The following is a 22,938-nucleotide window of genomic DNA, read 5'->3' on the forward strand; positions in this document are numbered from 1 at the left end:
AGTTTTTCTTTAACCATCACTACCAATTGATTTTGCTTTTCTAGCTCGTCAGACAAATACAGTAAATCATGTATTTCTTACTCCTTTTCCATATTTCTCCTCTGGAGCCGTTGCTGTGTTCTGCAGCTATCAGATAAAAGTGATGGACAAATTGTCTAATTCATTAATAATTTAACAGGCATGTGTGAGGGATATACACTGGTAACTCCTACTGGTTGTTTTTGATACTTGCACTGTAAAGCTGGAACTCTGAAGACACAATGGGTCGTTTTTTATTTTAAAGTCACACTTTTTGGGCAGGGAGCTGGTGTAGTATCTCCAAGCAATGACTGAGTTTATGAGTCCCAAAACATAGGCAGTAAGCATGCGGAGGCTTGCAGTAGACGTACATGCTACATCCTGCAGGAAATGTACGCTACTGGGGGCAAGGAGCCCAGGAGGAGGGGCCCAGTTTGAATACTGTGTTCACAAGCTGCAACGAACATTCTACTGACTCCACCTATAAAGAGTTAGGTAATGCTTGTAGATTAAGGAACTAGGTTGGAGCATCCATTTTGTCCATCCTAGAACATAAACTGATGTTAGGTAGAACATACAGAAGCTTTAATAAAGGTGGACAACAAAGACTTAAAATATTTAAGACAGGCAGCAACTGCTTTGCTCATGGTGGATTACTGTTGGATCTCTACACATAATATAACAATGAGTACAGTCTAGACCTGCACTTTTGTAAAATGTTGGACAATATTAGTTTTGAACTTAAGTAAGTTACTTAATACAACTTGCACTATAAAAAAGAAGCTGGTGGCACTTTCAGTCAACATTGAATCCACTTTTATTGCATGCGGTTCCATATGGCACAAAGTACTGATTTTAAATCAGTGGAATAAAAAATAAAATAGCATTGAACAGTATATTAGCAAACCAAATAAGATGGTCTGTTATCAATAACTTCTTCCATTTCTAATATAAACACAAATATTAAACATATGTCACAGTAAACAGCAGATTTACGTCATTACAGAAAAAATAGATTCAACACCCATATAATTACCGTAGTTAAACTGAAGTGCATTCATCCACTATTAAACCATATAAACTATTAATGAACAAAGCCTAAGTGACACCACCTGTTAGTGCAGGGGGATTAAGAGTCAATATAGCTGTCGCCTCATTTGTCCCCTAACTTTCAGTCAACCTAACGACGAGCAAAAAGCTGGAGATGAGGTGGGTTTTTAGCCTCTTTATGAACGTTACATAACGCCTGTCTGACAATCAGGTCAGCAACGTTCCTTATTGTGAATAACTCTCATCCTTCATAAAATCAAAATGGATGAGTTATAAAAAACTATTGCTCAGTGCTGTGCTCAAGATGAAATATGTTAGTTCTATTGTAACTATAACGAATAACGTATTTCACTTGATCTTTTGCAATATAACGAAGAGAAGGTCTTTTACCTGCTCTTTTGCAGTGTCTTAAGATAACGTTCGTTATAAATTGGCGATATACTAATAGACCGAAAAAATTAATCTACCGCACAGTGTGTGATGATCGAGAGACATGAGCTAATCAGACCAGTTTCATTTATTTAACCAGGTTGTATACATGTTCTTTGTTTTGGTACATTTTTCATCACTGGAGGTTGCCGCTTGTATTAAACTCAAAATAAAAACAAACAACCAACATGTTGAAACAGCAGAAATCAGTTGACAAAAAGGGTTATAACCACACCCAAAGGCCTCATATTACCGTTCAATGTACCCAGTGGTCCCCTCAGGGGATAAACAGGCTGCAGCCTGTTTCTTTTCACCTAGCAAACCTGAAATATCCATCACTGACTGAAAAATAAAGGTTGTAATACGCAGCAATAAAAAATATTCTATGTATAAATATAAATTGGAAGAGACTGATCCAACCCGGCACATTAATATACAAACTTAATTCGGAAAAACAAAGGGTTGGTTTATGCCGATTTTTGTTCAGATCAATTTCCATGTACTCGCTCTTCATGATCGCGTCTTCCTGGTTGGGGTGAAACTATTCTTACTGTCCACTGATGCTGTCTGCCCCTCTCTTCAACTGCACAAGTCTGAAGGTCCTATAGACTTGTGCTCTTCCCATTTATCGATTGCAGGTCAATAATGTACTGCTTCGCTTTCAGCTTAATTAGAAGGGTATAAAGAAAAAAGTAAAATACAGACAATCAAAGTCACATGATGCTAGAGAGGAGGGTGAAATCACTGGAGAACAGCAAGGAGGCAACATCTGGAGACAGCAGGGAATAACCGTTTAAAACTAGGCCATTATTTAGACATGCAAAAGGTGTTTCACCTAATTTGCAATATTTCTTCATCCCTGTTTTCCTTTAGTTTATTATAGTATTTTGTCACCGTTGCAAGTTCCTCTTTGACATCTGAAAACACAAACAAAAGTTAAAGAACGGTAAATATTGCCGTTGTGTCTTTGTGTGGCACAGCTACCTACATCACTCTAAAGTTTGTATATGGTTCAGAATTAACAGGTTTTGTAGTCTGCAAAAAGGGATTTAAATGCACTTCCTGAGTCCACTACACACACACTTCCCAGATACCATTCACACTGAAAAGATGGCCACTATTGAAATGAAGTTCAAATTGGATCAAAAGGTGACATTTATATATTGTATTTGAGAAATTAAAATACTCTCACGCATCCTGTGTCAGCAGCATGTCATATATCATAAATAATAAAAGGCTAACATTATAAAGTGTATCCACAGGTGACTAGACTGCAGCTCTTACTTCGAAGCTGCAGTCTAATCACCTGCGCATGCAATCTTTTATTTTCTTGATGCCAGCAAAGTTTCTTGAGTTTTGGGTATTGTTTTAGCAGGGAAAAATATTAGCCAAAACCATTGTATTCTTAAACATTTACTTTACCTGGAAGTGATTTATCATCTGTCCTTAGTGACAGCTCAATAGAAACCTGCATTGTTTCCTTCAGTTTCTTCAGGATGTCCTCCTAAATCAGAACAAATGTTGTTTTTAAGATGAACTAGATCTTATATGTCTTAACAATTTGAATGTGTGTTTACTTGGCTGCTCAGACAGCAGGAAATCTACTTCTATCTGCTATAGAAGAAAGCTTGTTTGTAATTGTGTCGTAATGTTTCATACACAAAGTTACTTGTTTGTTACACTGCCATGTTTAGTCAGAAAGCCCTTTTGAGAGAGATGGACATTCCATATATTCCATGAATATAATAAAACCATCACATTCAATAAATGTCAATATTATCATTTAAAGATACATTATAAATGTGACAAACCATCAAGTTTTGCAGTTTTGACAACATAGCATCTTTAGCCTCCTCAAACATGACGTCCTTCTTAGCATGAACATGCTGCTCAATGATGGTCCTCATGACTTTTAGTGAGCCTGGTCCTTTACATTGTTGTGCATCTACAATAAAAAAAGAACACATTTGTTATCAAATACATTTCTCTACAACCTTTACAACGCACATTGTTCATATCATCAAAAATGTAAATTTTAGTGCTGGTGCTTTATATCGTTCCATACATAGTTTCATAGTGCATGTTAAAGAAGAAACTTGTCTCACAACTTCTTTTACCAATAATTCCAAACACTGTACAACCCTTATGCTACATAAACTCTGTAGGCTTCCTCTCAATACAAGACGTCAATTTCATTTCATCATATTTGTTTTCAAATTTATTACCTTAAATTATCATTACTGTCTAAATCAATTTGTTGTCCATCATCAATCTACTCACACAGCTCTGATCATACTCTCTTTATAGTTCCCTTTGTTTCTAAGGAGTTTGTAAAAAAGCTTTTAATTTCCCCTATCTAAAAATGTTTTGTTTTCTCGTCTGAAAACGGATTGTTTATGTTTTCAGTAATGTCAGCACTGTTTATGTATAGACTGATCCCTTTTTCTTTTACTTTGTCTATTTAAGGGTTGTAATTATTTCTTTATTGTTGTATCTTGTTCTTTAGGTTGTCTTCTGTTTTGTTTTTTGTATTGTTGTGCTGACTGTTGTGTTTGTAAATGTCTGTTTGGGAACCCCTTGAAAACCAGGTAATATGCTGATAAAATAGATTTCACAAAATTTCACAATGATGTAAATGTCTTTTGATAAAATGTCAGGTTTTTTTTAATGCCAACAATTTGCATCTTACCTTCGTAGCATTTTCGCATCTTTTCCACAATTGTTGTTGTCAGGCAGCTGTATATTTCTTTCTTACGCTCCCGGATGATTTTGTTGATTTCTTTCCTCACTTTTTCTTCCTACAAGAAGAGAACATTGAATTATATATTAAAGTTTAACACTTAAAAATATGATTTTTAATATTTCTTTATTCTTAAATGTTTAGCCTGCATTCAATATGTTTATCACAAACATGAAGCGCAGGTTGACTTGCTCACCCCATTTGTTGAGTCTCTTTTAACTTTGTCAAACAGCTTAAAACAAGACTATACGATAAAACGGTACCATCACCATCTCTTACCTCTTTCCTGAGAAATTCCAGTTGCAGTTGCACACCTTTGTACTTTTCAACTAGCAACCCTGTGTCAAGTGAAAAGGAACTGATGGCCCCGTTTAAAGGTTCACATTTTGATTCATTTCTGAAACATGTTCACAAGAGAATAGTTCATTAATCAAGAAAACAATCTAATTTTTAAAAGATTTCCATTACTTCATTGTATACAATTATTTTGTTATTCACCATATCTTTTAAGAGGGCTTTATGTTCTCATTTAGTAATTACTTACGGGAAGGTCTTCATAAATTCCTCATCAATGCTCTCTGTTAGGCATGAAGCTAGTTTCTCATTTAGATTTTGTTCTTCTCCTTTTCTTGTTTTGTAGATGTCATTGTTTGCGACTGCACACTTCAATGTCCTGTGAAAAGCACTTCCTGGGACCCCCTCCTGGCAGAAAAATAATAAATAAAACATTTTAATGAGATGTAAAACCAGTGGTTTTTGTATAAGAATAAAATATGTATATTTATTATCCATACATACAGATTTTAGAAAGGACTGCAAGGCACTTTCACATGAACTTTTGGATTTTTCAACTGCCTTGATGAGGCAGTTTTTTAAAGGATCTAAGGCCTTTAGCATGGACTCTGAGACTTTTTTAAGACCACATCTCAGGTTTTCTTCAACGTCTGCGCACACATCTGCTTGGATGCCAGCCTGAAAAAAAAAAAAAAACATTTAGTAATAGAACAATGAAACTTTAACTATTACTGTCTTTCAAGTCAGTTTTTACTGTTTATTTTCTTTATGAAATTCCTAGTCATATTTTATTTACCATATTATAATATATATATATGATCAAATAATACATATACTTGAAACATAGTTTTATTTAACGGAAAGCAAGCACAGTTACACCCCGACAAGATACACCTTAACTATGCTGTGATAAGTTACTTTTCTCTCCCGATTGAAATATAACTATGCTTCAGTACTTCTCTCCTCCTTCAGCTCCTCTTAAAAGCTACCTTATATGTTTTTTTTTTGTTTTACTTAGCATTACACATACACCACTATATATTTTCATTGACAAAGAAGTTGAGGTACCAAACTGATTCTAAAGCCTTGTTCACACTTGCACACCATCAAACTCCTAAAGTGTTTTTGGGGGGTGGGGGGGAGGAGGCCTGTGTGAACACAAACAGCTACATTTTTCACTATGACTATATTCAGAGTTTCTCCTGCCAGTATTTTCTCCTCATGAAGTCCGAGTGAGCTGATGTGACTAGTACATAGTTGTATATAATCCTCAGAATTCACCTCCACAAGTGGAAACGGGGGGTAGAGTTTATTCCCAGCAATAGATACAAGCATAGAATGTATGCATCCTACCAGTCTGACCTCTGTGCACGTTATCAATGGACCAGTTTTATGTTCTCCACTTTTTTGTTTATAGTGTTAAACGGCACATGGATTTGATATGAATGTAAATATTCTCATTATAGTGTCTCTGGACTTCAGTCACTTTTGCATCTTTCTTTTTACATGCATTTGGGAACAACCAGATCAGGGGGATTTCACAGTGGAGTGCACATGTGAAAACGGCTTAAGTCACAATTTACCTATTTAACTTAATGGAATTGTTGTCTCAACAGACTCTTGTTTGCTAAAATTAGGATTACTTCCCGTTAAAACCAATGATAATTCTGATACTTTAATACAATTAAAGTGTTAATTAATCTTACCACTTCTCTACAGCCAGCCCCTTGAATTAGCGACAGAATTCCATACCCTCCAGCCACGTAGTTCAGCGTCTCTGAGTGACAGTTGTTTAGATTTTGCAGAAATTCCTGAAGCTTAGGGACTTCTGTTCAAGAAAATATAATATACAGCTTACATAATAACATGATTAGATATTTTTCGTGCAGATCATAAATATTCTGCCTGGAATTATCCATGGACTTCACCAACCAGTTTCATTTGGTTTTAGCCATTTATTCCTGCGGAACTCTTTGGAGCTCAAAGTGAACACTTTGAAACAGTCATCACTGAAATGTTTCTGAAAATTGAAAAATGATTAAAGGTGATAGGCTAGCAGCTACAGAACTTTGTTAAAGATTTATTGTCAGTCTATTTAACTCACCTTAACCTCCTTTATTTTTCGGAATTCTCTCCTCACTTCCTCCTTGGCTTGCGTGTTTCTTTTAAAAATGGCAGCACGAACACCAGCTACTGAACTGTAAGACGAGATGTTTTTTTTAGTTCAGTTTATGTCTGTTTCTAATTATCAAGCTGGAAGAAGCTGAAACCAACAGTTGTATAAGCAACCCTGAAGAGAAAATAGCACAGCAACAGTGGAAGGCTAGTGATATTCAATAGGATGCATTTTTTAAGTTCAAGGCACAGAGTTGATATCTTGTTTGCAACTTTAAATTTTAATTTTATTGATTTGGATAGGTAATCTGTAGAGAGGCAGGAAATGTGGGATGAGAGAGGGGGACATGCACCATGACATGCATTGAACAGTCACAGGCTCTGGAAATGAACCTGCAACCAGTTCAATGAGGGTTGAAGCCTCTGTACGTGGGGTGCCTGCCCTACCTAATAAGGTCAACTGAAGCCCCTTTTTGTGTATACTCCTCTTGAACCTTTGGCTGCTGAATGCTTATCAATGTTTACATCTAATTAAAATGTTTTAAAAAAATCGCTTACAGATCATCAGAGTCTTCGATAACATCAGACTTGGTGCAGATGAAGTGAATGTGCTGACACTGGCCACCATTTCCCATAAGGCTGCTGGCACTTTTCAGAATCTCCCATGGTTCTTTCTCTGATACTGCTCTGTTAATGTCCGTCACGATCCACACAGTGGAACATCTTTCGACAACCTAGAAGGATGCAATCCAAGTCAATTGTGAATATCAGTCAATATCAGTGCTTTATAATAAAACAATATCACACTCAAGACAAGATTAACAAAGTGATGCATTTAAATGATTTACCCCTTTCCACATTTTATCTCTTCCTTGGTTGCGGTCCCCATTTCCAGGTAGATCAACAAGTGTGACATTCTGAAGAAGGTCATTATTTGGCACCCTGATAGTAACACACTTCACCAGGGGCCAAAACCACCTCTTCACTTCTTTAGCATCTCCGTCCTCTGAGCTGCTTCTTGTATATTTGACAAGTTTTGCAGACAGCTCTTTAGCCTGCAATACATATTAGGATTCAGGATTTATCTTAAATTATCCATGATGAGGATCACATACTGTTTGGAATTTGACAGCAGCAGTTACACAGTCAATCTAGAAACTAGTAAGTAAAGGACAACACTTTTGCGTCAAGTGAATATTTGATATGTGGCTGTAGACATTGAGGATCAAGTTCATTCTCTCTAAGTCATTTTTTAGGTACTAGATTTACCGTAACATTTTCTAATCTAGCCACAAGTGAAAAAACTTGAAGTGCACCGCAGTATGTAAATTACAGACCTCAAATGGCACGAGAGGGAAATGTAATGAATTTTCAAACAAGACTGCCTCCTGTTTACTAATTTTGCATATATATTTTATATAGGAATGATACCATAGATATAATCTCTTTCTTACTGATTCAGAGGTCAAGGTTTTCTTCTTAGAATTGAGAAATTCTGGAATTTCTCTGAAATGTTTGTCGTTCATGAGACTTTCTTCAGAATAGTTGTTTCTCCATTCTTCTCCATACAGTGCTGACAGCATTTCAACAGCATCATTATATTCATCAGTGTCTTCCTCTTCATGGTCTGCAACATTTTCAATGAAAGTAGACAAGTATAATAAAACTTGCTTCAGCTCCCACTCCTAAAAATAAATAAAATAATTATCCCTAACTTGGTTTACTGAATAGAATGAAATAGTAATTGACGGAAGAATTGTTTCTGTAAGTTTGCAGCTACAGGTAGATCATAACATTTTGAAAAGTGACAAGTACTCATGAAGGTGGTTGTACCTCTTTTTTGATGAATTCAATCTCTGCCTCATAGTTCTGGTTCTGCTTGTTAGCCTCCACCTTAATGATGACTGTTGTACAAGCACTGACACTTCCTGAGGGCAAGAGATCCTTCTCTCCGACGACAGCATTTATTAGAGAGCTTTTTCCAGCCCCTGTTCTTCCAAAGACACCAACCAGCTCCCTCTTTTCTGTCTCCAAATCACAGATTTTTTCCCTGTTGTACACGATTTTAAATATTTGTTAAGTACTTATAAATATATCAATGGAAGAATGTGTCAAATGTTAAGGTGTCTGCCTTCTCTTTGTCTTTCAGTTCTACATAAGCATCATTTGACTACCACATGAATGATGGAACTTTAAATCTGAAAATTGAAATTCTGACATTGACTATCAACAAGACATGTACTACTTAAATGATATAATTGATTTTGTTGTTTTCAAAATGAAAACAACTTCATGACCAATAGTAAAGTTCAAATATGACAATACAGTCAGCACAAAGAACATTTCATGGTAATGATTTTAGGTGGTATTTAAAAGCACAGCTCTAGACGTTGCAATAAATACCATACAATACCATGTTTTTGGCGTATGAGTGAGTGCGTTTTCCTTCTTTGAATCTTTCAAACATGCTATACCTATGCAAAAGTCAGATGGAACTCTGAAGAACAGTCAGGAATCTTGCCATAAAATACATACAAAAATGTATTTCTTACTTTAGAAAGGCATTGAGCATTGTTTTGTCTCCATGAAGCAGTTTGCTATGGACACATGCAATGATGTTTTTCACTTCAGAAAGTATATATTTTTCTGTTGGAATAAAAGTAAAGACATTTATATTTATTAGATACCCTGTTACATAAAACAAGGGGAAAATAACATGGCGTGTAAAATATTTTTTTTTAAAGTCAATTAAGAATAATTCAGAGTATCACCAGAATTTACTTCATCCATGGCAGAGGCTGAAATGTAATATGCCCATCTGCCCAGCAGTACGAATCCCCTGCATACACATTCACACACCTATGGCTACAACTTCAGGAATAACTTCAAGTTCAGTGTCTTACCCACTAGGGGAAAGGAACCCCAACCTTAAAAACCCAATCTACACTCACCATTTGATGTTAAAAAAAACATAATTTAAAACAATCAAAAGTGCACCTTACTTTAAATAGCAGCAAAGTAGTTGCTAACTGCATCCATAGCAATGTGCCAACACTGTGCCTTACCACACCTCATTGACCAACATGCACATGGTCGAACAGGTTTGGGCATGTACATTTGCTAGTCAAACAGTGTTAGTGCTGGGCATGAAAATTAGACAGCATTAGCAGAAACTAGTAATAACACTTTCCCTGCACTATAAGATGTTTGCACCGGGTGAAAGGCCCAAAGTTTGGTTAGTAATCGAAGCCCACATACAGTATCCTTTCTATGGCAAGTTTCACTTGAGGTTTAATATAAAGTCATGACACGTAAATGTTTCTGATTTGAAGGGTTCTGATGGAAATGGAAAATCATTTCCGTGCCCCAGAAATAGAAACAAATATTTAGTGTAAAAATGAAATCAACATTAGATAAAAGTTCTTACCCTATGGTAAGTTGTTCTCATCCTAAAAAACAAAAAAATACCTTGGTATGTGGTGTCACACCGTTGTTTCTTGTTTGATGATAGCCCTCTGCTGGACTCCCCCTGAAGCTCCAACTTTCTTTTTCCTTATGTATTTTTTTAATAGAAATTCAAAAGCAAGATATTACTGAATTAAAAGCATAGATCATCACCACATTATCATTTAATATACTGTGGACCTTACCGTTATCACTTGTGTGACTGTTGGCCAAAACCTGAGGATCAATATATACAGATGACTCTTAAAAACGTGTTTTATCAACAACAAAAATATTTTCCACAACGGTTTCATCCTGATGAAATGTATGACAGGCTTGGATAGACATGTTTGCAATTTAAGTATTTTAATTTGCTTTTTCATTTAAACCCCAGGAAGTTAAATCAAGATAAAAGGTTTAAAAGTGATTCCAGTTTAACCCTAACCCCGCTTTCCTCAAGTCAACAACAATGTGATCCATTCTCTCGCCTAGGATGGTGGATTATTTATCTCAGGACACATTAGTAATTCTATATTTTGGATCTATAGGTTGGAAATTATTAGACTAAATACACTGAAGAGTATTACCTTCAGCAACTTGAGTCGCTTCTTGAATCTTTCCCTTGGTAGAACCTTTGTGATCAAGTCTTTGATGTCACCATTATCGAGACAGTAAAAACTTTCCTCATCAATGCCTTGATCTGTTATTAGGGAAACAATTCAGAAGAACCTTTGTCACGCAAAACAGAAAGCCATCTTTAAAATGCTGGAATTTTCTTAAAGTGTAAGTTGGCATTAAATTGCAGAGCCATGTTAGAGCACCTTTTATGTTACTATAAACATACAATTCAATGTTTCAGTATGGGTGGGAAATTATTCAATTCAGAATATTATCATACCTTGAAATTTACCTATCCAATTCCTGAGACCCCATTCGATTAATTTTTTACGAACAAAATCATCCATGACCAGAAACAGCAACTGTAAGATAATCAAATAAAACATTTTTAAATTAGTTTTTGACATATTTCAAACTGTTATTATGAATTTCATTAATTTAAAGGGAACATTTGGAGGTTTCTAAACAGGTAGAAGCAGGCGCTAGAAAAGGTCACTAGCAGGTATTTAGAAGTAATCTATCGGGTCTCAATTTTCCTTCAAATAACTGACCATCTAGACTTACTTCCTGTCATCAGTTTCTAACTAAAGAACTGACTGTTAGCAAAGAAAACATTTTCCTGATTGAATTTCAGAAGCTTTGGTTCAGATGCACACATACTTACGTAGGAATTCTTACAAATACTTTTTCAGCCAAATGTTTTGTTGGCTTTTTATTTCCTGTTAGAAGAAACTCTTGGGAGAAGAAAGAATGTGATGCAATCTTAATTAAGTATTTTAGATTTCATCAACAGTGACCATGAATAGCAATATAAAAATGATAGTTGATAAAAAAAAAATGTAGTGAAAGTTACTGTTTTCTATTTTTATGTATAAAAAAAAGAGAACCTATGACCTGAAAATGGACAGGATATTTAATAGGAGTTCCTTTAATCTGCAGCTGTTCTGAAAACTCTGCAGATTTTACGGTCTGTTATTTATGAAGGAGAGGAAATGGTTTTTCAAAACATTAAGACTTTCTATGGTCTCCTCCATACTTCAGCAAGCTTCAAATCCTGATTCTGATGTGTTGTCAAAAAGCAAAAAACACCTGGCAAATATAAAACACTCATTGTGTGTGTGTACACAGGGCAGTGATACAAAATGATTCAACCCTTTACCAAATTAAATTAGTCAATTGGTCAGCTATTATATGTTTTCCCTAAAGCCTTTCTACTACTTTTTTAAAGCACCCTTAGGGACATGTCTTTAATGGCACTATAGGAAAAATATCTGTTAACACAAGCTCCTTCCTCAGTTGTTACAGGTGTTAAAATCTTGGAAGAGTACTTACACTGCAAATTAACTCTTTTGCTAAGGTAATGTTAATTTGTAAGTTCATGAACCAGGCTTAATCACATAAAATGTATACTTTGTACATCACTGAAGAGATGCTGGGTCATTCTACAAAGAAAATATCAGATTAAAATAAGTCTCAACAAGCTCTTAAACTGCATATGATGGACCTTTCATAAGTTATGCTTACTTGAAAATTAACATAATATCAATTAAAGGTAAATTAAACAGTTACTGGTATTCAAACAAACAACAATTCTATCCCAACTTATATAACAAACTCTACTCACAATTCCTTTGGAGTCCAAAGAGGATGGCTGGGAGCAAAAATGCAAAGATCTCCCAAAATGGCACAATCAATTCTCCTGGAGGATTCAGAGAAAACAAGATAGTCTCAAGCAGTTGTTACACCACCATCTCATTTAAGTCTTGGTACATACACAAGAGTTAAACAGGACCTGATACTTACGGTAAATCATGAACCAATGTCAAATCTCTAAACTATAAATTGACGGAATGTTTCGTTCAAGGTATCTTGGGCTATCTGTGACTGCTCCGCCTTCTTGTTTCTTGCCATCTGCGCTTTCACTTCCTCATACACTTTATTGTTCGCACTAGTGATGTGTCATACGTGAATGATTCGTTCAAAACGAACGAATCATCTGGGTGAACGAACTGAACTGAATCACTTACTGAAAAGAGTCGTTCATTTCTCAACTTCAGTTGCGCTCTCCTCTCTCGGTCTCATGTCTCTCTCTCCAGACCGTAAGAGTCGCTCAAAGCCCGCCCTCCCTCTCCTTTCATGTCAGTGATACATACTGACTGAACCAACAGGACAGAGTCTGTGTCACTAAAGCCCGCCCCTACTTCTCCCTCTCATGTCTCCAAAATTGAGGAAGTAACAAATATTTTATTTAACATTTAGGTGTTGCGAAAATGTATGTGCTTTTTATAGCTGCTGTCAGTTTGCAAATGGCTTTTATATCTAACTTAATTTCACTCAGCTGACTGTTTTAACATCCACTAACAATGGTCTCAATTCGATCATGTTTCAGTCAGTACAGTGCGTGTGTGTGTGTGTGTGTGTGTGTGTGTGTGTGTGTGTGTGTGTGTGTGTGTGTGTGTGTGTGTGTGACTGAGGCTGGTGACTCGCAGTCTCCCACGTTCACGTTCAGTCAGTGATTCGTTCACTGAACGTACTGAACGGGAGCTCCGACACGAATCACTCACTGACTGACTGAGAGGAAGAGAGAGACTCGGAGCTCCCGTTCAGTACGTTCAGTGAACGAATCACTGACTGAGAGGAAGAGAGAGACTCATAAAGTAACCTAAACCCATTATTATTTTTTTAATATTATTATTTTTTAAATCATTTTTTTGCCCTGCTTATATAATTTAAAATATAACTGTTCTGGCATAGGATATATTTGTTGCCATGCATATTTCCTGCTGACATGTAGCCTATATTAAGTTAAATTAATTGTCATTCACTTTCAAACTGAAAGCTGCTTTAACAGGCATATACATTTTCGCGACACCCAGCCTAATTGTTATTAAAATATTTAGTGCCATGCTTCCTCGACTTCGAGAGAATTGAGAGCCAGGGTTCTTGTTCATTGTATTAGTACGTCGTTCAGTGTACAAATCATTGACTGACTGATGCTCAGTGAGTGACTCGTTCACTGAACGGGAGCTCCAAGTCACTCTCTTCCTCTCAGTCAGTCAGTCAGTGAGTGATTCGTGTACTGAACGTACTGAACAGAACGGTCGGGGAAAATAAATGTGATTGTTTTAGCAGCTTTCAGTTTACAAACTGTAGCTTTATCCAACTAAATTCTCAGCTTATTGGCTTGTTATTCACCACCGGCTGTTCTCAGTACGATCACGAGCAGAACTAAAAGTTTGGCCGTGTTTCAGCTTATTAAATTCTGATTCGCAGACAGAGCTGTGGAGAAGTACTGAACGATTCTGTGAACGAATCTTTTGAACGAATCACTTTACTGAACTGATTCTACTGATTCAGTACACTGAAAAGAACTGCTTTTCCCATCACTAGTTCACACCATCTTCTCCAGTATTTGCCAAAGAGGCCTTGTGAGAGATCTTGGTCTTATGGGTGTGAATAGGGCAAACTCCTCTGACTGAGGGGTCTCATGAGACCTTTTGATTTCACACCAATGTACGTTTTTTTAGGTTGTTTTTACTCAAGAGTTAAACTTTTGTATAATAAGACATCTTACTCTAAAATGTTACTTTTAACATCAGCTTTCAGATAAAAGAGCAGGACTGAATTTCAATATTCCTATGCCATGAACACATTTTAAACCTCAAGTGCTGTACTTGAATTAATGTAGTTAATTTTCAACATCTCTGGACTGGTGAGGGGTATTCTCATCATTTTTGCTGCACTGGTGACTCCTACTGGTTATTTTGGGTACTGCAATTTGAGACTGGTGGAAATTATTGTCAACACAATGCATCAAGGATAATACATTCCAATGCTATTGGCATAGGGAGTCCTAAAATGAATAGAAATCTGATAATTTTAAATTGATATGAAAGGAAATATAAAAAATATAGTTGGAAAATGGCACAGATAAATAGAAAATTGTTCAGTGTACCCTCAGCTACACGTTGTGGTTGTATTCTCCTATATTTCCTGTTTGGTCTTTAAAAGTTTGTTAAAATATCCTTAGGGGACTACTTGCTCACACTCCAAATATATAACTTTTTTACAGAGATAACAACATCCAAAAGTTGTCAAAAGCTTAAACCTAGTCCATAACTTTTCATTTCTGCTATTTGAGTGCTGAGCAGATTGCAAACATTTTTTAGAATCGCTGCACAAAACAGCTACATGCTGCTCCTAAAAAACTCAAACTCACACTGAAACTAAAACAAAACTCAATCTCACACTGACACTGACTTCAAGAACATCCAATATATACTACAATACGACATTTACTAAATGTGATATCATTTTCAGTTCTTAAATAAGCTTTTTTTGTTTTTGTCATCTCAATTTCATTATGTTACTGTATTGAATGTGCACGTTGTGAACTACACATTTTATTATTGGTTCCATAGTAATTGATATTGCGGCAAGGCTTTGTGCTGTATCAATTAGAGGGCTGTATTTTTAACACCCATGAACAAATTGTCGACAAAGTGGCTGTTGCTAAAGATTTTTGAACAGCTCTCAATACATAATCATTTGTTAACATAACTTGTCATTTCATTCAGAACTAAATGTTTGGCAGCACAAATTTCCCCAAGGGGATAATAAAGTGTATTGGACCATATCTTACATGACTGTACCAAGTATAGAGGCATCAACATGTATGTTTGGTTTGACTGTAAATTCACTTTTCTCTTCAGCTGCCTGGCTGACAAGACCTTTCCATGACCCTGCTTGGTGCAGACAGCATCACCCAGTCTCTATGGAACAACAAACCACCCCAGAACGAGCCAAACATTGGTCCCTTTAAGACAACATCCCTCAAGACAGACAGTTACACTCGGTCCTAAGCAGGCCTGACTCAGCTGCAGCCTCCCAGGTGTGCCCTGCCCATCCCTGTACAACAGCTCTTTTATTGGAACTTGTTTACCTCACTTTACCTCATTTTCCCGATTTTTATGTTGACAGGTTAATTCACAAACAGCTGTTCAGACATTAGTGGTAACCTTGACTCAGTGGATTTGAGAATGAATAGACAATCAAAACTGAGGAAAAGTGAGAGGTGAAAATAAACGGAAATCTGTGTGGATTGATGAAGCCGTAGCCTTGATTTCAAATTATCTTTTGCTGCTGAAATAAACATTTTGTGTAAGCCACAACTAAAAGTTAATTTGTCTTGTTAAAAGTGCTTTTGTTGATTAAGACATAACCAGCCCTGTTAATGTTTGTGTTCATAAAATTAAGCAAACAGCAAGATATAAGGCCAACATAAATGTTATAAGACATTAGTAATAAATCAATTAACTTACACTCCACTCACCCGAAAACTTCACTGCAAAAATGTAAACACAGGTTCTCCAGGATGGTGTGCGGTAAATTAGTTCTTCAGGTCGCTGTGCGGTAAATTGCTTTGTCTGAATCACAATCAATGACAGGCATATAACTATATAAAACTATTTACTGTAATAAATAAATCTTAATACTAATTTTCTGTTTTACATATGTAGGTCAAATAGTGGGTTAAGTATTAGTTTGAGACTGTTGCATGGCCAGTTAAAACTCTTCAACGTAGATTTAAGACCTATTACTCATCTTATAAGACCCCCATCCCCAATGCTATACTGCTTGTATGTATAAATGTAGAGTCAAGAGCACTATCACGGTCACAGAGGAGTTTGTGATCTACTTTACAGAAACGCAATTAAGGATGCCAGTGAATGATTAGGGCATGCTTAGAAAGATGCAAAACAATGATAATCGCATTTATTTGATGCAAGAGAATCCAACAGAGATCTTAATTATGGGTAAACTCAGAATATTCCATCCTTTCTTCATGGTAACCAAATATAACAGTGTATGAGTCTTCATTGGTCACCATCTTCCTTTCTCTGTCTCCCTATAACCCTCAGTTACTAACATAAAAGACAGGAATGCTGGGTGATGGATGGCAGAGGAGCCTCTGACTGAACAGGGAGCTTTGTTGCCACTCTACAGAGTGCCTACAGATCCTCCAATCAGCTCCATTCACAGATGACAGCACCGGGGGAACCTCTTCTCCAATTTAGCAAAAACACCAGATCATGCCAGTTAACCAACCTCCCCTTCCCCCCCTTTTTCTCAGCTCTGAACCTACTGTATTTTCAACAGTTTAAAAAAAACCTGTTCCTTAGCAACAAGACCAAAAGCATTATGATAGCCAGGTCCCTGACAGTGCTTCTTAAATGAGACCTGTTATTTATGTAAGAAAAAAAATTACTTATAATAAATTACAAGAGTATTTTTCCTCACATGAAAACTAGGCATGACATTTAGCAGCCACACATTATGTAGCGCTAATTTCATAGTTTAAAAATGCAAAAAAAGACAACTGTGACACAAAATCAACTTACCCAAACTATAACAAAATACTTTGAAATCACACGTGTTTATCTGGGATGAGACCATTCTGAAAACCTAAAATTCCCCCAAAAGATAGATGAAGTTTCAATAACATTGTGCCGTATAAATAAAACAACATTTTTCATATCGACCACTTCACTTCTTAGATATTTCTTGCTCAAAAGCAACAATGTCGTTCCCACTTCAATCCAAGTTAAGCATACTTGGAATAATAATAATAATAATACTGTGAACAGGACTTTATTTTAATTCAGTGTGGGAAACATACCTGTATTCTTATCTCAATCAATCCTTTACATTTTACAGTGAAATTAACACCTCTTCACCCCAATAAATATGACTGGGCTTGATTATATGAGTTGAGTGCTGTTACGTAGGCATCCTGTGTTTTACTGTGTGGAAAAGTTATTCCTGAGGGAATGGACACCACCACACACACTTAAGAAATGTTGATGGAGCCACGGTTGTTTCACAACTCTGTGGATCCAAGGAAAGTTAACAGCTTCCCTTTTTCCTTCTTCCCTCCAGTTCTTTTTCATCCCCTCCATCCTTCACACATCAGTCATTCTTTGTCCACTCCTATAGACATCCCACCTCCACCAGTTACTTTTATATAATTGCAATAATAGACAGTTTCCTCTCTTTTATTAAGATGTCGTAAATTATCCTTTTTTATATTTAATTGGCAAAATTCTGTCTCCAAACAGGAGCCTGAATGAGTCAACAGATTTAATAAGACCTGAAGTCTGCCACTGAGTGTGCTAACAAATCTTTATCTGTCACCTGTGATACTCTCAACCTACCAGCATGCACCTTTTAGCAATTATGACCATCTCAGGATGAAATCCTCAATGTTCTCTCACACCCAATGCTTTCAGATTGTGTTATCAACAATCAAGGTTGTTCTTAGAGCCTGGGTCAATGACGTGACGCTCATTTTTTTGTGTCCATAAGGTTTAGTTAACTTTTAAAGGCTTAAAATTTAAAAATAAATGCACAAATGACATGCTTTCATCCTTTGTTTTGAGGACCTAGTCTAAAATTTATATTTATTATACATTTTTAGAGAATAATTGGGGTATTTAGGCAAAAATGTCTAAGTGGTGTAACTGTTGAAACTTCGTACCAAATAATTAAACTTCCTTTAAAAAGGTTAAATTTTCATATAACACCATATGAACTAGCCTGGCATAATCTTACAATAGAACTGTTCAATATTAATTAAAATTAATGGAACATCATTGTTCTTAATATTATAATTATTTTAGGGAAATAGTGTCACCCAGTCAAGTACCAAATTGTCAACATGGTGTAACCACCATTGAAGGAGCCATTTTGTTAATATATTCATCATATCATGTGACAAGAAATGATATCACAAAGAAGAACCCCTGATGGTCCTAACTGCTGCAGGCCAAGTTTAGCAACTCTCTTTAAAACATGAGATAATTTGACATTTTAAGGGCGTGGTCAGGTATGTCAAATGGTATGACCTCAGAAAAACATTAACAATTCATGATAATTATAAAAATGTGTATTCACTTTGAAAATTAGATTTGAAATGTTCACACCAGGAAATGTGCTTACATAGTTCTCAATGATAATGCCTGTCAAATTTGATTTGAAGTGGAAATGTCAAATGGTGTAACCGGTTACACTATTTGACTTTTATGACAAGCCTTTCTGTTGTCAAATATCAGTATTTTTTTATGTTGATTAAAGTGGTGATTCATCCACAGCCTTATTATCAAGGGTCTAGGACAAAATGCCCTGGCATTTTGTAAATGTTTAGCTTCAAATTGCATATTTGTGTTCCATTTACTTACATTTATAGAGGTGCACTATGTAGTTTTGGTAGAGAAATGTGAAAGTTGGAGAAATTTACAGATTATGTGGTATATGTCCATCATAACTCTAAACACAAACTGTCCTCAGATGAAAATTTGGTCCCTGTAACACTGTTTGAAGATAAAATGCTACTGAAGAAGTTATGGTGGGGGGCCCGCAACAGTGAAAGCGTAACTCTCCTGGTAACTTTATATCTCCAAACAGTGTTCCAGGGACCCATTTTTTACTTTGAATAAAGTTTGTGTATTCAGTTCAGAAATTATATCAAAGAATTGTTTCACTTCTCCAACTTTCAAATTTCACCACCAAATCTACATAGTGCACCTTTAAACATGTATAATCTAATATATGTATGTATGCTGTAATATTGGCACAAGTAGTTGCATTTTAGATGTGTCGGCTATTAGGGGCCATGTGGTAGGGTAGGTAGTATCAGCATGTCACTACCTGGAGCTTGCTTGCCAAAGTCTGGTACTATAGAAGGTGGCAATGCTGTTTGTGCTGTGATGGCCATGATGTAAAGAAGGAGAGATGTAACGTGTTGCCTGTGGGTATGTTATCCTTTGATTAGGGCACAAGTACCTTGAGCTTATTCCAAATACTGAAGAAATTAATTCCCCCTGAAGATTTTGGTCAGATGTTGTAATTTACTTAAGATATGAATTAATTAAGGGTGCACTGATCCTGACTAAGACAGCTAGATCAGGTATCAGTAAGAATTTGCCGATCTATGAGACCCATCAAAAAGGCCGATCTATTCACTTCAGTTTTATGCTATTCTGTGTTTAAGACAAATGTGCTACATTACTGTCTACAGCGTACTGGTATTCTGTGCACTTTGGTAGGTGGAGCAAACATAAAATAGAGGAAGCTAACAACAATTTCTTCAAGAAACAATGGCCTTTGACTGTAGAAGCAGCATGGTCAGTTGGTGTAACTGGTTTGCGTCAATTGGTGTAACCAGTATTTCTTGTATAAAGTATAATAAAACACAGGACAATTAAAGTGGAATAAAAGTAGTCCTCTATTGCAGTGAAATAACATGGGTTTTTTTAACACTTTTTACATAATTTGCCAAAAATTAATTAGAAAACAGAGGTGTTTTCAGCTTTGTGTCCCGCTCAGTATTGAAAAAGGGCATAACTTATAAATTTAGGGATAATCCTAATAAAATCTATTTTCTTGTGCTATTTTAAAATGAAGTAATTAAAATCATGAGTACGCTTGCATATACTCTAGATGTATAAAATAATCAATATTCTTAATTTTTCAGTGGTTACACCACTTGACATTTTTAGGTCCATTTAGTCTTACCTTTTGAAAAAAAAGGTTTAAATGTCATTTTAAAAAACACAAAACCAACATGAATACAAATCTCACATTTTAATGAACCTGATGCATGCTTTCAAATTGTTTCAAAGATTTTTGATTTGGTCATCTGAACAACCCTTATTTGTCACTGACCCATCACGCTATTAAAACACAATACATGTGCTGTTAAAGAAATAAAGGGATTGGATTAACACTATAACTTTGACAACAGAGTTTAGACACTTTACATCCTGTATTTGGCATCTCTTTTCCACATCACATAACATGTTGTCACTTTATCTGGGGTGTGTCTATTCTTGCTCATATGAGAGCATTTGGGTATCTGTTTATAAAGGAAAAGCAGACGTGACCGCCTGGTCCTCTTTTAGTGACTCTGACATCAGTGATCTACAGTATGGGGTAATATTAAAAATCATCTAATTCCCAAGTCTAGGCTTTTGGAATTGTTCTTATCACCATTGAAAAGTCTGAGTGGGACATACATATTAATAGAGTACAACAATATTGCAATTCTAGCAAGATGATGTAAAGCACAAAAAAGTCAGTAGTTATAAACAGTGTTGGTTAATGTTACTTTTAGAAGTGACTTGTTGAATTACAGCCACTTAAAATTAACACTTAATGTATCTGCATTACACACATAAGAGTACTTACATATCATCACATATCGGTTATATTGTCCAGAAGACAGCAGGTAGCCTACTGTGTATCCACCTTAAAATGTAATGAATCTAACATTATTGCACAGCCTAGTTTATGGCACATGATCTGTAACTCTGCAGCCTTTTAAGAGGAACAAGAGACCTGATATAAACTTTACAGCTCTTCATTATGCTAAAAATCTGTCAACAAACTGAGAAGAGTCCACAGACTCTATAATACAATAATAATATAACTTTAATGTACAGTCTATGGAAGAGGCCTAAAGCATTAGGCAATGCTGTTTTAATATTAACAATACAACAAAGGCTTTTCAACTTACGTTTCATGTTGATGTTGATCTTGTCCTTTTCATCCAAAAATGTATAATGATGGGGTTGTTTTCACAAATGAAATGCTTTCCTCTCTGCCATCTAGTAGAATTAGATAGCTACGCATGCACCATGACACACCTGTAGGTTTACTTTCTGCTCATATGAAGCTGCCTGCTAATAAGCAGGACAAAAACAGAAACAGTGCAGATACTTCAGGTACGTCATTTTTTTTTGGCGACGAAAATTAAAGTTAAATATGCATTTCATTTAGTGACAGATTGCTTTCACGAAAAACACGTTACCCTCAATACTGGTTATATTGTTAAAGAACCTGACCTATTAAACTAAACAAAGCTATTTTAAATTTACACAAATTAAACCAGCATTGCTCGAAATCCTGTGCAAATCAACACATTGTGATTTAAACCCAAAAAACAATTTTATGTGTGACTTGCCTTCTAGTTTAAGCTACAAAAACAACGCAAATGTGCATTGTTGGTTGGTACTCACAGCTCCATAGGATGCTACCTTCAGTATGGACAGGTGGAGGTTGGCGAACAGGTGAGAACAAGCTGTAGGGTGGATGCTGCAATCCTCACAGGGTCCTCTGAGTTTTCTGACACAAACACACTGACAATGGTATTTTCCTCAGTCATTTTAATTAACTAAACATGATATAAGTTGTCTTAATGAGTTAGTTTTGTACTCTTACCTTGAACACGAACTTCGAGCCCATTGACAGTTTAGCAGTTTAGATGCGATTAGCATCCCGACGTTCAAAAATGCATCTAAATTGGTACAGTATGAAATTAACTTGTAGTTACCTTCTGGGGACTCCAACACGCTCTAAGCCAAATGGTAAAACTCTCTGTTCACGATAACTTTTACAATATTCATATTTAAAGTGGGGCTGCTATCTTCAGAGATCTGTGTCTGACTAGCTTGTGGCTCAACCGTCAGCGGTTTCCTAGAAACTCACGCGAGCCGCGATGCGACGACAGGTGAAAAAGATCAAAGTTAATGAAACGCAAAAATTATTTAAGAAAAAACTGTCAGAATAATACGCATTATATTCACTAAAGTTTGATTGTCAAAGTTCAAAAATAACTTTTATTTCCAAGAAAAAAAAATATTTGGATGTCAATTTATTAAATTAAAGCAAGAACAGAAATTAAAATTAGAACAGGCTACTTTTTATTTTTTAATCACTAGGCTCTAACCAAGAGTAACATTTTCAATATTAACTCACTGTTTATTAGCCAAGTGATATTGATTTATTATTATAGTTATTTTCCTTTCATGTAAACAAGACTAGCCTAGGCTATAAACCAACGCAAACAACAAACATAGCTTAAAATTTCATGATATGCAACAAGATTGCAGATTTCGCCATGTTTTGTATGGATGTTAATCTGTGTTGATGGTAAACTACATGTAGTCAACTGATATAATCAATGTATCTGTACTTGATTTACTTTCAGATTGTGTACCTACCTGTATGGCCCAGGATGGGCCTATATGTCCCATATTGGTTTAGGTACCACCTCCTATGACCATTAACTTTACAATGAAAAGAAAAACTGCATAAATAATTTTCAGCCTATTGTGAAAAAGCTGCAAAAGAAGAAGGGGAAGACAATTTCAGTTAGAGAAATGAGCCTTTTA

At 35.9% G+C, this 22,938-nt stretch overlaps 1 protein-coding gene across 2 annotated transcripts; it reads right to left on the reverse strand.

Moving 5' to 3' along the window:
* Nucleotides 1–817: 817 nt before the first annotated feature.
* Nucleotides 818–12,669, reverse strand: LOC109994203 (nuclear GTPase SLIP-GC-like). 2 transcript variants are annotated; one of them, XM_029280048.2, is made up of 22 exons: nucleotides 12,512–12,669; nucleotides 12,333–12,407; nucleotides 10,989–11,070; nucleotides 10,678–10,790; nucleotides 10,297–10,327; nucleotides 10,115–10,198; nucleotides 9,199–9,292; nucleotides 8,480–8,696; nucleotides 8,101–8,331; nucleotides 7,495–7,701; nucleotides 7,205–7,380; nucleotides 6,636–6,729; nucleotides 6,464–6,551; nucleotides 6,238–6,359; nucleotides 5,036–5,209; nucleotides 4,782–4,939; nucleotides 4,517–4,634; nucleotides 4,187–4,295; nucleotides 3,309–3,442; nucleotides 2,920–3,001; nucleotides 2,333–2,414; nucleotides 818–2,162 (listed from the first exon to the last, which is right to left on the reverse strand). In XM_029280048.2, the coding sequence occupies exons 3-22, from the start codon at nucleotides 11,053–11,055 to the stop codon at nucleotides 2,159–2,161; spliced, it is 2,385 nt and encodes a 794-aa protein (XP_029135881.2). In that variant the 5' UTR covers nucleotides 11,056–11,070; nucleotides 12,333–12,407; nucleotides 12,512–12,669; the 3' UTR covers nucleotides 818–2,158. The 2 variants fall into 2 exon arrangements, with proteins under 2 accessions (XP_029135881.2, XP_065820366.1); XM_065964294.1 differs by adding an exon at nucleotides 11,373–11,442 and having other exon boundaries at nucleotides 818–2,414.
* Nucleotides 12,670–22,938: the final 10,269 nt, after the last annotated feature.

The sequence above is a fragment of the Labrus bergylta genome, chromosome 16 (genome assembly GCF_963930695.1).
Source record: "Labrus bergylta chromosome 16, fLabBer1.1, whole genome shotgun sequence".
Taxonomy (NCBI): domain Eukaryota; kingdom Metazoa; phylum Chordata; class Actinopteri; order Labriformes; family Labridae; genus Labrus; species Labrus bergylta.

Excerpts from the sequence above, each read along its gene's own strand:
- LOC109994203 (XM_029280048.2), bottom strand. The coding sequence starts at position 11,055 with ATGGATGATTTTGTTCGTAAAAAATTAATCGAATGGGGTCTCAGGAAT. Across the intron at positions 10,791-10,988 it reads TTGGATAGGTAAATTTCAAG|ATCAAGGCATTGATGAGGAA; the intron begins GTATGATAATAT and ends CCCTAATAACAG. Across the intron at positions 6,552-6,635 it reads GAAAAATAAAGGAGGTTAAG|AAACATTTCAGTGATGACTG; the intron begins GTGAGTTAAATA and ends TTCAATTTTCAG.